We start from the raw sequence: 18,733 nt of genomic DNA, 5'->3' as shown, positions 1-18,733 counted from the left end.
TGGTTGTGATTGTCTAACAACGCTCCCAGGTGCACCATGCTCTGAGCAGGGACCAGGGAGGATTTCTTCCAGTTGATGAGCCACCCGTGGGCTTGCAGAAACCGGACCGTCATATCCAGATGACGCAGGAGAAGATCTGGGGAATTTGCCAGGATTAACAAGTCGTCCAGATATGGCAGTATCCTGACCCCTTGACGGCGGAGTACTACCATCATCACCGCCATAACTTTGGTGAAGACTTGCGGAGCCGTTGTTAAACCAAAAGGTAACGCCCGAAACTGGTAATGTAGGTTGCCAATAGCGAACCTCAGGTATTGTTGATGTGACACTGCTATCGGAATATGCAGGTAAGCATCCTGTATGTCCAGGGAGACCATGTAGTCCCCAGGTTCCAAGGCCAGAACTATAGAGCGAAGAGTTTCCATACAGAACTTGGAAACCTTCACCAACCTGTTCAATGCCTTGAGGTTGAGAATGGGCCGGGAGGACCCATTCGGTTTCGGGACTAGAAACAGCGGAGAATAGTACCCCCGGCCCCTCTGAGCAAGAGGCACCTGTACTACGACTTCTGTATCCAGGAGGGTCTGTACCACCGAGTGTAGAGTTTCTGCCTTTGTCTGGTCCAAAGGGACGTCTGTCTGGCAAAATCGATGAGGGGGTCGGTATTTGAAGGCTATGGCGTAACCTCGAGTGACGACTTCACGTACCCAGGCATATGAAGTGGTCTTCAACCATTCCTGGGTATACCCTAGAAGCCGGCCCCCCACCCTGGGATCCCCCAGGGGGAGGCCCGCCCCGTCATGCGGCAGGCTTATCGGTCTTGGCAGCTGGCTGACGTGCAGCCCATGCTCTTTTGGGCTTCGGCTTACCAGGTTTGGAAGTGCGGGCCTGCTTATGGTACACCTGACCTTTTGCTTTACCTGAAGAACGAAAGGGGCGAAAGGACGTACCTTTAGCCTTCGACACAGAAGGAGCGGTATTAGGCAGACAGGCAGTTTTGGCAGTAGCCAAGTCAGCCACAATCTTATTTAAGTCCTCCCCAAACAGAATATCTCCCTTGAAAGGGAGTACCTCCAGGGTTTTTCTAGAGTCCAGATCCACAGACCAGGATCTCAGCTACAATATCCGGCGAGCCAGGACTGACGTAGTAGAGGCCTTGGCTGCTAGGATACCTGCATCAGAAGCCGCCTCTTTAATATATCGAGAAGCTGTGACAATATATGACAAGCATTGTCTAGCATGGTCAGAAGAGATTTCAGCTTCTAACTCCAAGGCCCGTGCTTCAATAGCCTCTGCAGCCCATGTAGCTGCAATAGTGGGCCTTTGTGCAGCACCCGTGAGAGTGTAAATCGCTTTCAGACAACGCTCTGCACGTTTATCCATAGGCTCTTTTAGAGACGTGACGGTAGTGACAGGTAGAGCTGAGGAAACCACCATCCTAGCCACATGTGAGTCTACTGTAGGAGGCATTTCCCAATTTTTAGACAGCTCTGGCGCGAGGGGGTAGCGAGCCAGCATCTTCTTTTGAGGCACAAACTTCGTACCCGGGTTTTCCCAGGGTTCCTGACGTATATCCACTAGGTGGTCAGAGTGAGGTAAAACTTGCTTAACCACCTTCTGACGCTTGAACCTATCTGGTTTCTTAGAAGGGGCGGATGGCTCGGGATCATCCGTAATCTGCAGAATTAACTTAATAGCTTCCAAAAGATCAGGAACATCCACATGTGAACTACCCTCCCCATCAGCCGTATCTGAGTCAGAACCTGAGGGGTCAGTATATGTGCCGTCTTCATCAGACGAGGTGTCAGTGATAGCAGTGGATTATGAGGAGATAAGTGCTCGCTTAGAGGACCTCTTGGACTTAGGCGAGCGTTGGTCAGACTTTTTAGTAGTCAAGGACTGGTTCAACTTCTTTAATTGAGCAGATAAATCGTCCGCCCACGGCGGGTTAGCTGCAGGGACCACATACGGTTGTACTGGCATTGGGGGTCCCATAGGGGGAGTTAGTTTATGGACTAGCGTATGCAGAAGCGTGGAAAAAGCGGTCCACGGTGGGTCACTATGTGCCTCCGTTGCCACAGTCCCACTGGGGGGCAAGGAGCCCCCAGAACCAGAGCCCACAGCTGCTAAATTCTCGTCATATGGCCCCGTGGCGTCAGCAACACCGGCAGTGTGTTCAGCCCCAGAACCGTTACCCTCAGAAGCAGACATGATATAACTTGCAGTATGAGGTTAACACAGTACAATTATCAGCAGCACTATACCTCTGAACCCAAACCCCTGCGCAGAGTAGTCAGCACTAGCAGAGATAAAGGAGAGATATGGTGACTAAATCACAGAGAAAAATACGTAATACAGTATATCTTTGTGAAAATCCTATATTAGATAACACCTGACGCACCAAGCCCCCTCAGGTTATGGAATATAGGGATAGCAGGTTGAGTGAAAGACACGAAATGGACACCACTCAGCTATCAAATGCACACACAGAAAGTCACAGTTTGTACAATGCAGAGGTTATTACTGACAATAATAGTAAGAACTGGATGTATATCACAGGGTAATTGTACTATAAAACCCTGATTAAGTGCACTCTTTCTTAACTATCACTGTCTAAAAAGGCAGATAGAATACTTAAGTTTCATGTAAAGGCACAGCACTGACAACCAGGCGGCTTTACATAGGAGGATTTGCCCAAGCAGTCCCAGGAACAGTGAGCTGAGGGATAATGGCGCCGCAGACACCGACAGGGAGTGAGGAAAAGACAGATATGCAGCTCCAGGGCGGGAACACTTGCTAGAAATGGCGCCCTGGGGCTGGGGGAGGGGCTTCAGGTCTAAGCCTTATCCCCTCTGCTGGTAAAACCACCGGGTACTGTGGGCGATATAAGAATTGGTTTAGAGAGAAAACCTGACCTGCGCCCATGCCCTGGTGATCTAGTGGGATCGCCTGTACTGCCACAGTGTCCACCGCCAGTGCGCGCGGCCCGCCTCCCACTGACCGCGCCGGATCGCGATAAAGACCGGGTACCGCAAGTGGGACCCACTTACCACCTCCCGAAGCGCGGCCACGCGATCCTGGAGAGCCCCAGCCGTGTGTGTCTAACGTGAAGAAAACCGGAGCCTCCGCTGTAGGTACCCGGCAACCAGGGCCCGGGAGTGTACAGCGCCGCTGGGGAGAGCTGGAGCTGCAGCAGTGAATGTCACAAGACATTTACCACCGCTGCTGCCCTTGAAGTCTTCACTTTTTACCTCATAAAAAGCTTTTCTTAGGGCTGCTTGGAGCAGCCCCTCTGTTAAGTGCCTGCTTACTGCAGCACCAACTTACAAAACTGAGCTCCTGTGCTGGGAGGCGGGGTGATATAGGAGGCGGCGCTGTGCATTCTGGGAACAGTCAAAGCTTTGAGCCTGTTGGTGCCTCGGATCAAGATCCTACTCTACACCCCATTGTCCAATCCTTGTGGAGCCCAGTGTACCCGCAGCAGAAAAACGTATACAGGTGATCAGTAATATATTGTGCGTATGGTACTCCCATTACTCCTAGCAGCCCCTTGATTTACCAGTCGCTGTGGAACACCCCATCACTCTTTACCCCGCAGTATGGGAGCAGTTGGCACGGTAAGCCTCCAAGTGGGCATGTCAATCTCAGAACATGCCAAAGCCAATCATTGTATAGACTTGTTTAGGGGAGAGCGGTGTAGGGTGCTCAGAATGTATGTAATTTTTTTTTTTTTTTTAAATAAGACTCAGTGGTAGATGCCCACTATGCATGCGCGCACACACCAGTGTGATGACAATTTTTGTAAGCAACTGATTTTATTATATAGATTATTCTTATCCAGGGATGTCGAGGGAGGGGTAAGCATGGGCCAGTTACCCAGGCCTAGGGCTTGCCATGCCCTAACACCCACTCTCTCTTACAGTACCTGTCTCTGCCCAGACCATGGCTGCACTCAGTGTCGTAAATAGACATTTTAGTGCTGTGTGCAAGAAACAACATCGCCCCCCCATTTAAAATAGGGCCAAAAATATAGGGGTGTGGCTCCATGGGGAAGGGGTGTGGTCACAAAATAATACCAATTCATATTACGCTGCACAGTACTCTTAATTATTCAAATTACATCGCACAGTAGCGCCACTTACACACATTACACCAGGTAGAGACCTTTTTACACATTACATCAGGTAGAGCCCCATTTTACACATTACTCCAGGTAGAGCCCCTATCACACATTATGCCAGGTAGAGTGCCCTTTTACACATTACAGCAGGTAAAGTCCCCTTTTACACATTACGGCAGGCAGAGTCCCCCGTTTAACACATTATGGCAGGCAGAGTACCCCTTTTACACATTACGGCAGGTAGATTCACAAGAGAGAGGGGGTGGGAGAGAGAAATATAGTAACATAGTAACATAGTATCTAAGGTTGAAAAAAAGACAATTATCCATCGAGTTCAACCTATTTGTGGTCTCCTATGCACGATAATTTTGTATAAAATTTTGACTGATGCTGATGTCTGCCGTTACGTTTTATCCCTCTTTTTATAATAACCATAGTGCGTGACTATGCCCCATATCCCTGGATATCCTTATCCATTATGAATTTATCTAACCCATTCTTAAAGGTGTTGACTGAGTCGGCCATTACAACTCCCTCAGGCAGGGAATTCCAAACACGTATCGTCCTTACCGTAAAAAAGCCTTTACGCCGTATTGTGCGGAATCTCCTCTCCTCTAACCTGAGCGAGTGTCCACGAGTTCTCTGTGTTGATCTAACCAAAAACAGGTCCTGCGCAAGATCTGTATATTGTCCCCTTATATATTTGTAAATGTTGATCATATCCCCTCTTAATCTCCTCTTTTCCAGTGTAAACATGCCTAGTCTTGCAAGCCTTTCCTCGTATTCCAGCATCTCCATACCCTTAATTAGTTTGGTCGCCCGCCTTTGAACCTTTTATAGCTCCAGGATATCCTTTTTGTAGTAAGGTGCCCAGAATTGTACACAGTATTCAAGGTGTGGCCTCACAAGTGATTTATATAACGGGAGTATAATACTCTCGTCCCTAGCATCAATACCCCGTTTTATGCATGCTAATATCTTATTAGCCTTCTTTGCTGCAGTCCTACTTTGGGTACTACTGCTTAGTTTGCTATCTATGAGGACACCTAAGTCCTTTTCCAATACAGAATCCCCTAATTTTACCCCATTTAGTAGGTAGGTGTTGTTTTTGTTCTTGTTACCACAGTGCATTACCTTACACTTGTCTGTATTGAAGCGCATTCTCCATTTCGCTGCCCAAGCTTCTAATTTAACTAAGTCGTTCTCAAGCGACTCAGCATCCCCCTCCGCATTTATAACTTTACACAATTTGGTATCATCTGCAAAATTTGACACCATGCTCTCTAGACCTTCTGTTAGGTCGTTAATGAAAATATTGAACAATAGCGGTCCTAATACTGAGCCTTGCGGCACACCACTTAGTACTTCAGTCAAAGTTGAAAAAGATCCATTAACCACAACGCGCTGCTCCCTATTATCTAACCAGTTTTTGACCCAAGTGCATATTGTGCTTCCTAGCCCTGATTCTTGTAGCTTGTAGATAAGTCTCATGTGTGGTACAGTGTCGAATGCTTTGGCAAAATCTAAAAATATTACATCCACCTCTTTACCCTGATCTAGGTTTGCGCTTACTGTTTCATAAAAGCCAAGTAAGTTGGTTTGACAGGATCTGTCCTTCATAAACCCATGTTGATTCCTTTTAATGACCTTATTGACTTCAAGGAACTTCTGAATACTACCTCTTAGAATACCTTCCAATACTTTCCCCACTATAGATGTAAGACTAACTGGTCTATAATTACCTGGTTCAGCTTTACTTCCCTTTTTGAATATAGGCACTACTTCCGCTATACGCCAGTCTTTGGGAACCATACCTGATATTACTGAATCCTTAAAGATCAAAAATAGCGGTTTTGCAAGTCCAGAGTGAAGCTCCATTAGAACCCTTGGGTGAATACCATCGAGACCTGGTAACTTATTAATCTTGAAATGTTTTAATCGGTCACAGACTACTTTCTCGCTTAAATAAGTACCTATCAGTGGGATATTCTCATTATTGAGATGATGTGTTAGTCCCTGAATTGGGTCCTCTCTAGTAAATACTGTTGAAAAAAACTCATTTAGTGTGTCCGCTATGTCATTATTATTTTTGCTTAAGACTCCCAACTTGTCTTTTAAAGGGCCTATACTCTCCTTCTTTAATCTCTTGCTATTAATGTATTTAAATAATTTTTTGGGATTCGCTTTGCTTTCCTTTGCTACTAGTTTTTCAGTTTCTACTTTAGCCGCTCTTATTTCCTTTTTGCATATTTTGTTACATTCCTTATAGTGCTGAAATGACTCTGCTTCCCCGTCAGATTTGTATTTTTTAAATGCTCGCCTTTTCTTGCCCATAAGTTCCTTTATCTTTTTGTTAAGCCACATCGGTTTATGATTTTTATTCCTTTTTTGATTGGGTGGGAGAGAAACAGAAAGGTGGTGGTAGGTAGAGAGAAAGAAAGAGAGAGGGGAGTAGAAGACGGAGATAGAGGGGTAGAACACATGGGCCACATACACTCCTACATGACGATGGTAGCGGCTCCCGGCATCCCCTGCGCTTTGCTCAGCATCTCCTGCACGGCTGCGGCCCGGGCTGGTGCAGGGACGCTGCTGCACGAGAGGGGGGGAGTGAGGCGGAGCACACATGGAGACCGAGCTGCACTTCGGCTATAATGTACATCAGCAGCTGTGCGTCCGGCAGAAGAGCCGTGCGCAATGCTACTGTTATAGTGGCCAGCGCTGCAGCTAGCAGTTGTCATGGCAGACATCTCAGCTACAGAGGGGGATCAACATGGGGACAGTAAGGTAAATAGGAATGTAGGTATCGGAGACCAGAGACCTGTACAAACGATGCTTCAGCTCAGGGGATTCCAGACTTACTATAAAGAATTAAGGGTACTGAGATACAGAACTAGCACCAGCTGGCAGCAGGGAGAAACAATCTGCTGGGGAACAAGATCTCCCAGCACCTTCCAGAGAGAAGGGGGCAGCTAAAGGGAATCAGGGCGGTGGATCAGTAATGACCACGGGTAGTGTGAGCCACAGCCAGAGCAGCCTGGGCTGTGCCGAGGCAGAGGGGATGGAGCCAGACGGGGAAGGTCCCCACAGCCGTGCACCAGAGTCCGCCGGAGGTCCGGAGCAGGAGCCATCGCGGCCGAGACAGATGACAGTTTCACACTTTAGTGACCCCCTGCTGCCGCTGCCCGTTCAGTCCTCAGGCGAGGAGATGGAGAGGGGAGGCTGGAGGGACTGGCGTACGCAGCTCCTCTATCATTACCAGAAGTCGCGGCTCCGGGTGCCTGCTTCCAGTGGGAATTGAGTCTCCAGCAGCTTGGGGGAACAGGCAAGGACGGAAGGTACGTCCCCCGTCTCCGCGGCTATTGTCCCCCAGCTGGCGGTTGTCAATCAGGACGGATGGTGCTTAGCACACAGCGCATTAGTGTGGGTGCACCACACTAATTCACCCCCCTCCTGGATTTGCCCGTGGCTAATAGGCTCATGATGCCCCCTTGTTCATCACGAAGCAACGCTTCATGTCGCTACAAATACTTTTCTCTATTTTTTTTTCTTAGAGGTTGTGACTATGCCTCCTGCAATTAGGCCACGCCCAAAAATTACTGTGGCCTCGGTCAGCTCTCTACAGTACTGTTCTTATCATTATCATTTTTCTTTTCATCTTTACTATTGTACTTTTTGGGACACTGTTTCTCTGTATGTAACTTTTGCACACCTGTGGGCCTTTTTCCTTTATGCTATATATTTTTTAATGAGGATAATGTGATCATTTTGTTATTGGTCACACTGTCTTTAATTGCCGCCGGAATGACATAAATGACATCAGAACTCTGTCCCATCTTCCTCACAGTATTGGGGCTTGCAACCAGCCTTCCACTATGCATGCAAGGAGGAGACGGAACAGACCTTCTACAATTGTTACACAGATGCTTAGTTTATATTCAGAAACACTGATATTAATGACATGTTCATTTGTGACTGTTTCTTACCTGTAACATACATTTTCAGTGCATGGATTGTGAACTTTAACAATAATAAAAGCATGTTGAAAATGGGATCGAATGGTTCTTGGAGTAAATGAAAGGGCTCCAGGTTCTTGGAAGACGATTGTTACAATATCATTACCTATGTGCCTTTTCCTAAGTAGCTGAATAAAATAAAATAAAAAAACGTAGTTAGAGTATTCGTATCATATACACAAGCATTACAAATGGAAAATGGGTCCATCACTATTTCTGCATTTAGTCTTTGTTGAAAATCTGGATAGTAATAATAGTATTCAAGGAAACAATAAGGAAAATATTTAAAATGACCAGACTACTTCAGATCCACAATACAGAAAAGCAGTGACCAGGTGGCTACACTAACTTTGCTTTGACAATGTTCAAAATGAAAATACTGATAAAACCTTTTAAAGTGTTTCTTTTGTTATTCTTTATGTTTTCAGAGTATAAACAGAAAAAATAAATATTCAATAGTTCTAACAAAACAATGGGCCTGATTCTTATTTGTACGCAAACCCGATGGTTGACATACTAATACGATGTTTTGGGGTCGGTGCAGGCGCAAAACCCGTTCTGCGTATGTGTAGAGATGAACTTGCGATGTCGCTCGCAGCACCCTGTTAGCCAAAACATGTATCGGGGGCGTCACCCGACCCGTTCTTCAAAATGGGAGGGAAGGGGGTGTCACCCCTGTTTTAAAGGCTTAACAGGCTTCCTGTACCACGTTTTCCGGATCCTACGGCAGGCCTGAGAAAGTTTCAGCAAACGCAGATTGACCGATGCCTATAACCGTTGCAAATCACGACTGATTGATGCAATGGTGATCTGAGCCTGCATTCGCATTTGCAGCACTTGGATCCTCGTTAATGTGTCTCATACAGATGCCTCCTGCTGCATTAGAATTTTAATTAGACGGAATTGCACAGTCGCTTCATTGCAGCTGTGCAATTCCATACAATCATGAATTGGGCCCAATATACGTTACACATTTTCCATCTTTCTTTTGTCAATCTGCCTGGATAACAAGAGCCTCATAACTAATATGTGCAGTTTCACGCTGTACCCCAGTCTTCCCCAATTATGGCACTGCCCTTGTCACCGCTTGCTTCAAAGCTGGGGACACATCCAATATGTACAGGATAAGCAGGAGGTGAAGAGTAATTACAGAATAAAGCTCATAACACTTGTCAAATGTAGCTGAAAAATGTGACCAATACTAAACTCATATTTCTGCATGCAACAACTGAGAGAAGAAAAGAGGTAACAATGACAGAAGGGATGCAGAACATTCACCACCTTTACCATGCTCCAAGGAGGGAACTTGGCTGAAGCTGATTTTAATCATGTGCATATCATTGTCGCACAATGTTTTTAGCTACTAACATATTATCACCATTGGCTATGTTAAAAATTATGTATTCCATTTGTACTCACTATACTGCATCTTTTTTTTCTCACTGAAGATTTACGGAGTTCAAAAGAAATGATTGTCTTATGGTGGACTGTATTTATACTCTGATGAATAAAGAAATGTAAAAAAAAAAAAGAATTAAAAAATGTAAACAAATGATGGGTTCCCCATTGGTGCAAATTTGGCAAATACCTCTGCCAAATAAAAGGTTAAAGAACCAGTAAACCCAACCATCCCTTCTCATTGATAAAATAGATGCCCCAGCCCTCACCTCTCTTTCTATAAGGCTTCAGTGAGAAGCCCTGCTGGGTAACACTGTTACACCATAGAAGGGGCAAATGGAGCCTATCTGTGTTTCCGCTGACCTGTTTGGAATGCCTTGTTGTACTACAGAAGGGATTTGGAGGGAGGTGACAGAGATACTGCATGACTTTTCTGATCCTACAAAATATAAGGACAGCGGTACTCTGGGCTGACCAGCCATAAATTGGATCCGCATAATAATGATATTATGAACAGGCGTAATGGAGGTTGTGAAAATATATACTTTGGATTTTCTGGTTATTTAAACGCTGTACCTTTTGACTCAATGGTATGGGTTATATTGTTTGCCTTCTCAACAAGCAGACAACTAGGAGATATTTCTGCTGCATATTGTTTGAGGTTGGTGTGTGAACAGCTGTTCATGAGAATTGTTATTTCCATTAATCCACAGGCACGTGATAATAATATATGAAGCATATCTATATTCAGCAATGTCCCCATGCAAATTATTTCTATTACAATTCCTGCTGTCATGCTATAATCTACAGAGTAAAGAGTCTGCCGTTCACTAATGGATATCAGCTATGCCCTTATTAGTTGTTATCACACTTCAATATCTTCCGAATGTGAGTGTAACACTTTTTTTTTTTTTTTAGATTTTCTTTATTAAAGAATCCCATTCCACATTTGTAGCCAAAAATCTTCATCTGTGTTTTGTTTTCAATATGCCAACCTTGTTTTTGGTTTTTATTTAAAGGTTGCATATAACTATTTATCAACAATATTACTGCATAATGATAAATAGACTGCTATAAACCTCAGAGATAAGTAAATTGAGAGATAAAAAATTAATGACATTCCCATAAAGGACAGACATTTATGAAGTTTTGTACAATTTAATTCATGTTGTGCAGAAGGAGAATCAGGGTTATATTAATTTGATTTGTTTGGTGGTGAAGCTTAACAGACATTTTAGGAGCTTTTAATAATTGTGTCTGGTATGCATTATAGTACATACAATTTCATATAACCCAACATGGGGGTATATTTACAAAGATTCGTGTTTTTGCCGTTTTGAAGGGTGTTTGAACTCGAATGGTATCGGGTGCATTTTGCTGCAACTTTTTGAATCCTGATACTATCATTCACTAAGCTGCAGACTTTTCCCAATTCGTATTTTCCGATGTCTATGTGATTCGTAATGTTAGGCAGTGTTTTACGGGAGTGATGAGTAAAACACTGCCTGACAAAACACAAGGAATCCCGGACGGATCTGTGAGATCCGTGCAGGGCTTCATTGTGTACCTTAAAAAGGTGTTAAAAGTAGTAAAAAATCTGAAAAAAATTGCGTAGGGTCCCCCCTCCTAAGCACAACCAGCCTCGGGCTCTTTGAGCCGGTCCTGGTTGACAAAATATGGAGAAAAAAATGACAGGGGTTCCCCCATATTTCATCAACCAGCACCGGGCTCTGCGCCTGATCCTGGTTCCAAAAATACGGGGGACAAAAAGCGTAGGGGTCCCCCGTATTTTTGAAACCAGCACCGGGCTCCACTAGCCAGGTACATAATGCCACAGCCGGGGGACACTTTTATACTGGTCCCTGCAGCCCTGCATTACATACCCAACTAGTCACCCCTGGCTGGGGTACCCTGGAGGAGTGGGAACCCCTTAAATCAAGTGGTCCCCCCCCTCCAGCCACCCAAGGGCCAGGGGTGAAGCCCGAGGCTGTCCCCCCCCATCCAAGGGCGACGGATGGGGGGCTGATAGCCATGTATAAAAATGTGAATATTGTTTTTAGTAGCAGTACTACAAGTCCCAGCAAGCCTCCCCCGCAAGCTGGTACTTGGAGAACCACAAGTACCAGCATGCGGTTGAAAACCTGGCCCACTGGTACCTGTAGTACTACTACTAAAAAAATACCCCCCAAAAAACAGGACACACACACCGTGAAAGTATAAGTTTATTACATACATGCACACCTCCATACATACATACATACTTACCTATGTTCCCACGAGGCTCGGTCCTCTTCTCCATGTAGAATCCTTGGGGGACCTGTGAAAAAAATTATACTCACATAATCCAGTGTAGTATAAACCACGTACTTGGCAAAACAAAAAAACGGAAACCCGACCACGCACTGAAAGGGGTCCCATGTTTACACATGGGACCCCTTTCCCCGACTGCCAGGACCCCCCTGACTCCTGTCAAAGAGGGTCCCTTCAGCCAATCAGGTAGCGCCACGTCGTGGCACTCTCCTGATTGGCTGTGTGCTCCTGTAGTGTCTGTGAGGCAGCACACGGCACAGATACAATGTAGCGCCTATGTGCTCCATTGTAGCCAATGGTGGGAACTTTGCGGTCAGCGGTTGACCGAAAGTAACCTCACCGCTGACCGCCAAGTTCCCACCATTGGCTACAATGGAGCGCATAGGCGCTACATTGTATCTGTACCGTGTGCTGCCTCACAGACACTACAGGAGCACACAGCCAATCAGGAGAGTGCCACGACGTGGCGCTCCCTGATTGGCTGAAGGGACCCTCTTTGACAGGAGTCAGGGGGGGTCCTGGCAGTCGGGGAAAGGGGTCCCATGTGTAAACATGGGACCCCTTTCAGTGCGTGGTCGGGTTTCCGTTTTTTTGTTTTGCCAAGTACGTGGATTATACTTTGGACACAATCTACACTGGATTATGTGAGTATAATTTTTTTCACAGGTCCCCCAAGGATTCTACATGGAGAAGAGGACCGAGCCTCGTGGGAACATAGGTAAGTATGTATGTATGGAGGTGTGCATGTATGTAATAAACTTATACTTTCACGGTGTGTGTCCTGTCTTTTTGGGAGTATTTTTTTAGTAGTAGTACTACTACAGGTACCAGCGGGCCAGGTTTTCCACCGCATGCTGGTACTTGTGGTTCTCCAAGTACCAGCTTGCGGGGGAGGCTTGCTGGGACTTGTAGTACTGCTACTAAAAACAATATTCACATTTTTTACACATGGCTATCAGCCCCCCATCCGTCGCCCTTGGATGGGGGGGACAGCCTCGGGCTTCACCCCTGGCCCTTGGGTGGCTGGAGGGGGGGACCCCTTGATTTAAGGGGTTCCCACTCCTCCAGGGTACCCCGGCCAGGGGTGACTAGTTGGGTATGTAATGCCAGGGCCGCAGGGACCAGTATAAAAGTGTCCCCTGGCTGTGGCATTATGTACCTGGCTAGTGGAGCCCGGTGCTGGTTTAAAAAATACGGGGGACCCCTACGCTTTTTGTCCCCCGTATTTTTGGAACCAGGACCAGGCGCAGAGCCCGGTGCTGGTTGATGAAATATGGGGGAACTCCTGTCATTTCCCCCCCCATATTTTGACAACCAGGACCGGCTCAAAGAGCCCGAGGCTGGTTATGCTTAGGAGGGGGGACCCCACGCAATTTTTTTTTATGTTTTAACACTAAACAGACCCTTTCCCATAGATAACCATGCACAGATCTCACTGATCCGTGCATGGTTATCCAAACTCGACTGGAAAAAGCAGGTCTATTTTTTTGCTGCTTTTTTTAACAAATCGAAAAAAAACAGACCCGCACTTGAGCACTCAGAGACTAACACCCAAATACGAATGAATAGTGAATGCCCATTGTATGAAATAACAGCCGCGTTTGACCGATGGTCTATTCATTCGTATTTCTGAACTTTGCCAATCAAACCATTACAAATAGACCAGACACTGCCGAGTTTTCTGCTTAGTGAATTCACGGATTGGGACTTAGAAAAAAAAACACAAATCGGCAAAACTCGAATTTTTAGTAAATACTGGCCATTGAGTACCTACATATCACTATTATACTACAAACATGTAATGTGTATAATTATTTACTGTTTAAATATGCAGAAAAAAACCAGGTAAATTGGACAATTTCTTCTAAATGGATACAACAGAGGCAAGTCTTTAACATTATGTACAGTTTCTGGAAATGGGTGACAGTCAGCAACTTTAGAATTAGGATTCAGCACACAGGATATGATAAATAACCCTTATTAGCACAGGATGACATCTTGGTCTCCATGGGTGACCATCCACTAGATCGGTTGGCTACACTGCTATTCTACAATGTGAAACTTGTTCTGCTACAATAGTCCCATGAATGTGTGATGTTGAGAGTGACAATGTGCTTCTAAGGGGAAGTTTCACTGCTGACTTATGGAGAGGGACTGATGATGCACATTGGGTGGGAATCACTGGCTGTATTGCACTGCAAGTCCAAGCATGCAGTGGCAGATCTGTAAGGGTATGCTGAGACTTGTTCCCAAGGCTAATGAATAAAATAGTTCAATGTTGTCCATCGTCAGGAGTGATTTCCCCCGTGTATAACCTGTTCCTGCTGCAATATTCTTATAGGGTTATCATTGCAGCTGATATATTGCCGGGAGCTTGAACTGTGCGCTACTTATGGGACAGGTCTCCCTTTATATGTTTATTTGTTAATGTATACCTACATGGTACTGGGTTATTTTCCTATGCCTCATTACACAGGGTTACCTGGAGGACTTCCCAACCACCAGATTCAGAAAGTTTCTGGGGCATCATAATTAAACAAAGTAATTGTAGTCAGGATGCAGTGTAGCATTGGACCTAATTCAGAGCCGATCGCTGCACCAACAGCGATCGCATTTTGAAGCCCTAAGCATTGTGCGCACGCGCAGTGACCACCATGCGCGTGCGCACCCAGTGAAATGCAATAGCCTCTCACTGGTGCGATCGCTTCTGTCTGACTGACAGGCAGAGGCGGTCGTGGGGCGGGAGGGGGCGTGCCAATGGCCTTAGAACGTCATTGATGGGGCATGGTTGCGGGGGTGGACCGCGGCGGCTGCTTGATGTCACACGCAGCCGCTGGGACCCAGAATGCTGCGGGTAGCTGCCTGCCAGTGCAGGTAGGGAGATTCTTGGCGGGTGCAAAAGCATCGCCGCCGTGTGATGCTTTCGCACCTGTGGGGGGCTGGACCTGACATGCGGAGCGGACTAGCCCTGTACTGGGTGTCCCCCCGCATGCCAAAGAAACTGATTGCAGATATGCTAAATGTAGCACTGAATCACCCACCTAAAGTAGATAGGGGGCATACACTTTCTTAGTCATATTGTCTTCATTTCCATTTTTTGTATAAAGCAAATACTGCAGCATTTTACTGCATTTGTTAGCTTACAATGGATGACTGTGGCGCATATTGGGAGGGAACTGTGGGTCATATTTGAGGGGAACTGTATGGCTTAGATTAGGGCTCCCTACAAAGGGTTGTAATAGTGATTGAACAGGGTTGTAATAGTGGTTGAAACTCTAGTAATGTACACTGCCACTGTTTTGTTTCTTCACTGCAATGTACCACAACATTGTGTGTGTGATTGTGTGTGTGTGTGTGTGTGTGTGTGTGTGTGTGTGGCGTGGCATATGCCTGCTCCAGATGCCATTGCTCCACCTCTGCAAATACAACATTCTCCATTCAATAATTACAGAGCAGTGTTATGTCCAATAGATAGTAAAACATACAACAAAAGGAGAGAGACATATCATACCTGCTGCCTGTTATTGGGCATATACGGAAGCATGGTTGAGACATGAAACATAAGCTCATAATCTTTATAAGTGGTATATAGGGAATGAGTTCCTGTTGAATCAGCTGTAGAAAGAGCAAAATAAAGCATTGTACAGTATATATTTGTACTTGGACCTCCAGCATATATGATGCATATATCATTAACACAACCTTACTATTCTTTAAAATGACACGTTCCCATTGGCTCTAGAAGTAAGTTACAAACCTGCCTTGCTTTTATACTAAAATTGTATTCCTGACTTATTAGTATTTGTGATATGTTTTGTAACTTTAATACTGACTAAATGACAGGTAAAGTAAGAAATATCTAAGTCACCTGCTCACTTCAGCTCATTGGTGTTTATACGTACATTTACATCGATACATCTTAACCTTCTGTTTCATTTCATTGTATATTTAGGATTTGTATCATAATCCCCACAATATACATTGCTATGCAATAAATTGGCGCTATATAAATAAAGATTAATGAAAATAATCCTTCATGAAAGGGAAAAACAGGCAGAAAATAATTACTTAAAATATCTTTGTATTTGATTATCTAAAATATGTTCAGGATGTAAAAAGAATAAAAAAAGATTACTCACCCATGTGTGAACGGGGGGTCAGTACAGTACGTGCTCACTGTCCTGAGTCTGAGCTGGGATGAAGCCTGGGTTTAAGGGGGTGATTCAGACCTAATCGCTGGGCTGCTAATTTTGCTGTCCTGCGTTCAGATAGTCGCTGACCAAGGGGAGTGTAAATTCGCATGTGCAAATGTGAGATCGCATGTGTACGCCGTGCTACAAATATCCCTCAGTCAGCAGACAGCTGCAAATCCGTTCTCGCCTCACTCACCATCGAATGTTTTTACCACTGTGTGCAGCCCAGGACAAAGAGGTCTATGTACTAAGCCTTGGATGGAGATAAAGTCGCTGGAGATAAAGCACCAGCCAATCGGCTCCTAACTGTCTTTTTTCAAACACAGCCTGTGACATGGGAGGTAGGAGCCGATTGGCTGGTGCTGTATCTCCAGCGACTTTATCTCCATCCAAGGCTTAATAAAAAGACCCCTTACTCCTACAGTGCGATGAGAACAGGCCGATCGGGTCCGGAGCTGACGTCCGAAAATGCTTGGGAACGCCTGCGTTTTCCCTGACGCTCCCAGAAAACAGTCAGTTACCACCCACAAATGGCCTCTTCCTGTCAATCAGCATGCGAATGGCTGTGTGATTGACATTTTTGCACCAGCCTGTTGCTGTTCGGCGATGCCTGTTGTTTGGCGACGCGCTTGTGCATTGCGGTGTATACGCATGCGCAGTCTATCAATGATCACCCGCAGTGCGAAAACACACAGCTGCGATCAGGTCGGAATCGGGCCCTAAGTCTGAAAGTAGTATTAGATACAACCTTTTTCTATCATGGATTTTCACTTTTAATATACAGTCCAGGTACATTACAACCCTGTTCATCAATGAATAAGAAACAGCTTCAGACAAATGTGAATGAAATAATATACAATATTTATTTCAACAAATGACAACATAATACTTACTTTTATTATCTAACTGTGCCCTGTATTTATTAAATCCCTTTAATCGCACTCGCTGACCTAAAAGATCAAGAAACTCCTCAAAAGCAGGTCCTGCGGTCTCATTGTTGTACATTTCTTCCTCCGTGCTTTGCCCTGCTTTGCAGTATAAGATGCCAACTTTGTGCTGGAAACTAAGCTGAAATGAAAAGAAGTGATTTTCAGTTTGTGGAATGGGGTTGTATAGGTATAAAAGCTCACACATTACTGTACAGAACTTTAAATACAGCACTGTGGCACTCTTAAGGCAGTTGTCATATTTCCATTGATAAGTACTGAGATTAGCAATAATACTTTTTATTTAATAAGACAAGTTAAGAATATAATAACACTTTCAAGTGTTAACCGTTAAGGGGCCTATGGTGGTCATTCCGAGTTGTTCGCTAGCTGCATTCGTTCGCTGTGCAGCGATAAGGCAAAAAATAGGCACTTCTGCACATGCGTATGCGGCGCAATGCACAAGCGCGACGTACTATTACAACGAACTATGTCGTTTCACACAGGGTCTAGCAAAGCTTTTCAGTCACACTGGTGGTCGCAAGAAGATTGACATGAAGTGGGCGCTTCTGGGTGGCAACTGACCGTTTTCAGGGAGTGTTCGAAAAAATGCAGGCGTGCCAGGAAAAACGCAGGCGTGGCTGGGCGGGTTTGTGACGTCAAAACACTCTGAAACTGCACAAAAAAAATTTGTAGCCGCTCTGCGATCCTTTCGTTCGCACTTCTCCTAAGCTAAAATACACTTGCGTTTGCATGGCTGCTAAAAACTGCTAGCGAGCGAACAACTCGGAATGACCACCCATATACGGTGCGATTCTGGCTATGGCCGATTTTGACTTTGCGATTTCCCTTGAACTCATGAGCCCAGAACCACTGATATTGACTATACACATGGTGCGATTTTGGCTATGGCCGATTTTGGATATACTGGAAATAGCTCATTTAAATAGCTCTGCTTCGCATGTAGTGGACAAAAAGGCGGCCAGGGAGCGCCCGGGGAGTGGCTATGATGACGTATATCAGTACTGCAGGCTTTTATGGGTCAGTACTGTATACATGTACTGATATGCACTAGATTGTCAACTTTCTAGTCAAAATTGAGCTACCTGCACAGTCTATTTTTTCCTGCGATACTGACCCCGCGTATGCGCGCATCGGCATCGCAAGCTGTACACACACAGTGCGATATGTACTATCAGTGCCGTAACTACACATTTTAGCGCTGTGTGCAAGAAACAGCATTGGCGCCCCCCAATATTTAAAATAGGGCCAGTGTGCGTCGGAGGCACTCAAGCAAAATGTAGGGGCGCGGCTTCATGGGGAAGAGGCGTAGCCACAAAATAATACCAATTCATATTACGATGCACAGTAGACTCCATTATTCAATTTACGCCGCACAGTAGCGCCACTTACACACATTACACCAGGTAGAGCCCCTATCACACATTACACCAGGTAGAGCCCCTGTCACACATTACGTCAGGTAAAGCCCCATTTTACAATTACTCCAGGTAGAGCCCCTATCACACATTATCCCAGGCAGAGCCCCTTTTACACATTATGCCAGGTAAAGTCCCCTTTTACACATTATGGCAGGTAGAGTCACCTTTTACACATTACGGCAAGTAGAGCTCCCTTTTACACATTACGGCAGGCGGAGTCCCCTTTTACACAATACGGCAGGCGGAGCTCCCTTTTACACATTACTGCAGACGGAGCCCCCTTTTACACATTACAGCTGGTGGAATCCCCTTTTACTCATTACGACAGATG

At 45.4% G+C, this 18,733-nt stretch overlaps 1 protein-coding gene and 1 long non-coding RNA gene across 7 annotated transcripts in view; one reads left to right on the top strand and one right to left on the bottom strand.

The window, feature by feature from the left end:
* Positions 1-18,733, bottom strand: part of SIPA1L2 (signal induced proliferation associated 1 like 2) — a 795,004-nt gene that overhangs the window by 309,667 nt on the left and 466,604 nt on the right. For all 6 annotated transcript variants that reach the window (XM_063917773.1, XM_063917774.1, XM_063917772.1 and 3 more), the window contains 3 exons: positions 16,928-17,102; positions 15,353-15,456; positions 8,104-8,261 (listed from right to left, as the gene is read on the bottom strand). In XM_063917773.1, coding sequence (XP_063773843.1) covers positions 8,104-8,261; positions 15,353-15,456; positions 16,928-17,102 — 437 coding nt within the window. The remainder of the gene's footprint in view (positions 1-8,103; positions 8,262-15,352; positions 15,457-16,927; positions 17,103-18,733) is intronic.
* Positions 1-18,733, top strand: part of LOC134910109 (uncharacterized) — a 78,011-nt gene that overhangs the window by 49,010 nt on the left and 10,268 nt on the right. The window lies entirely within an intron of this gene.

Source organism: Pseudophryne corroboree, chromosome 4 (genome assembly GCF_028390025.1).
Source record: "Pseudophryne corroboree isolate aPseCor3 chromosome 4, aPseCor3.hap2, whole genome shotgun sequence".
NCBI classification, from domain to species: Eukaryota; Metazoa; Chordata; class Amphibia; order Anura; family Myobatrachidae; genus Pseudophryne; species Pseudophryne corroboree.
The sequence above is the reverse complement of the archived record's forward strand: the minus strand, read 5'-3'. Positions and strand labels throughout refer to the sequence as shown.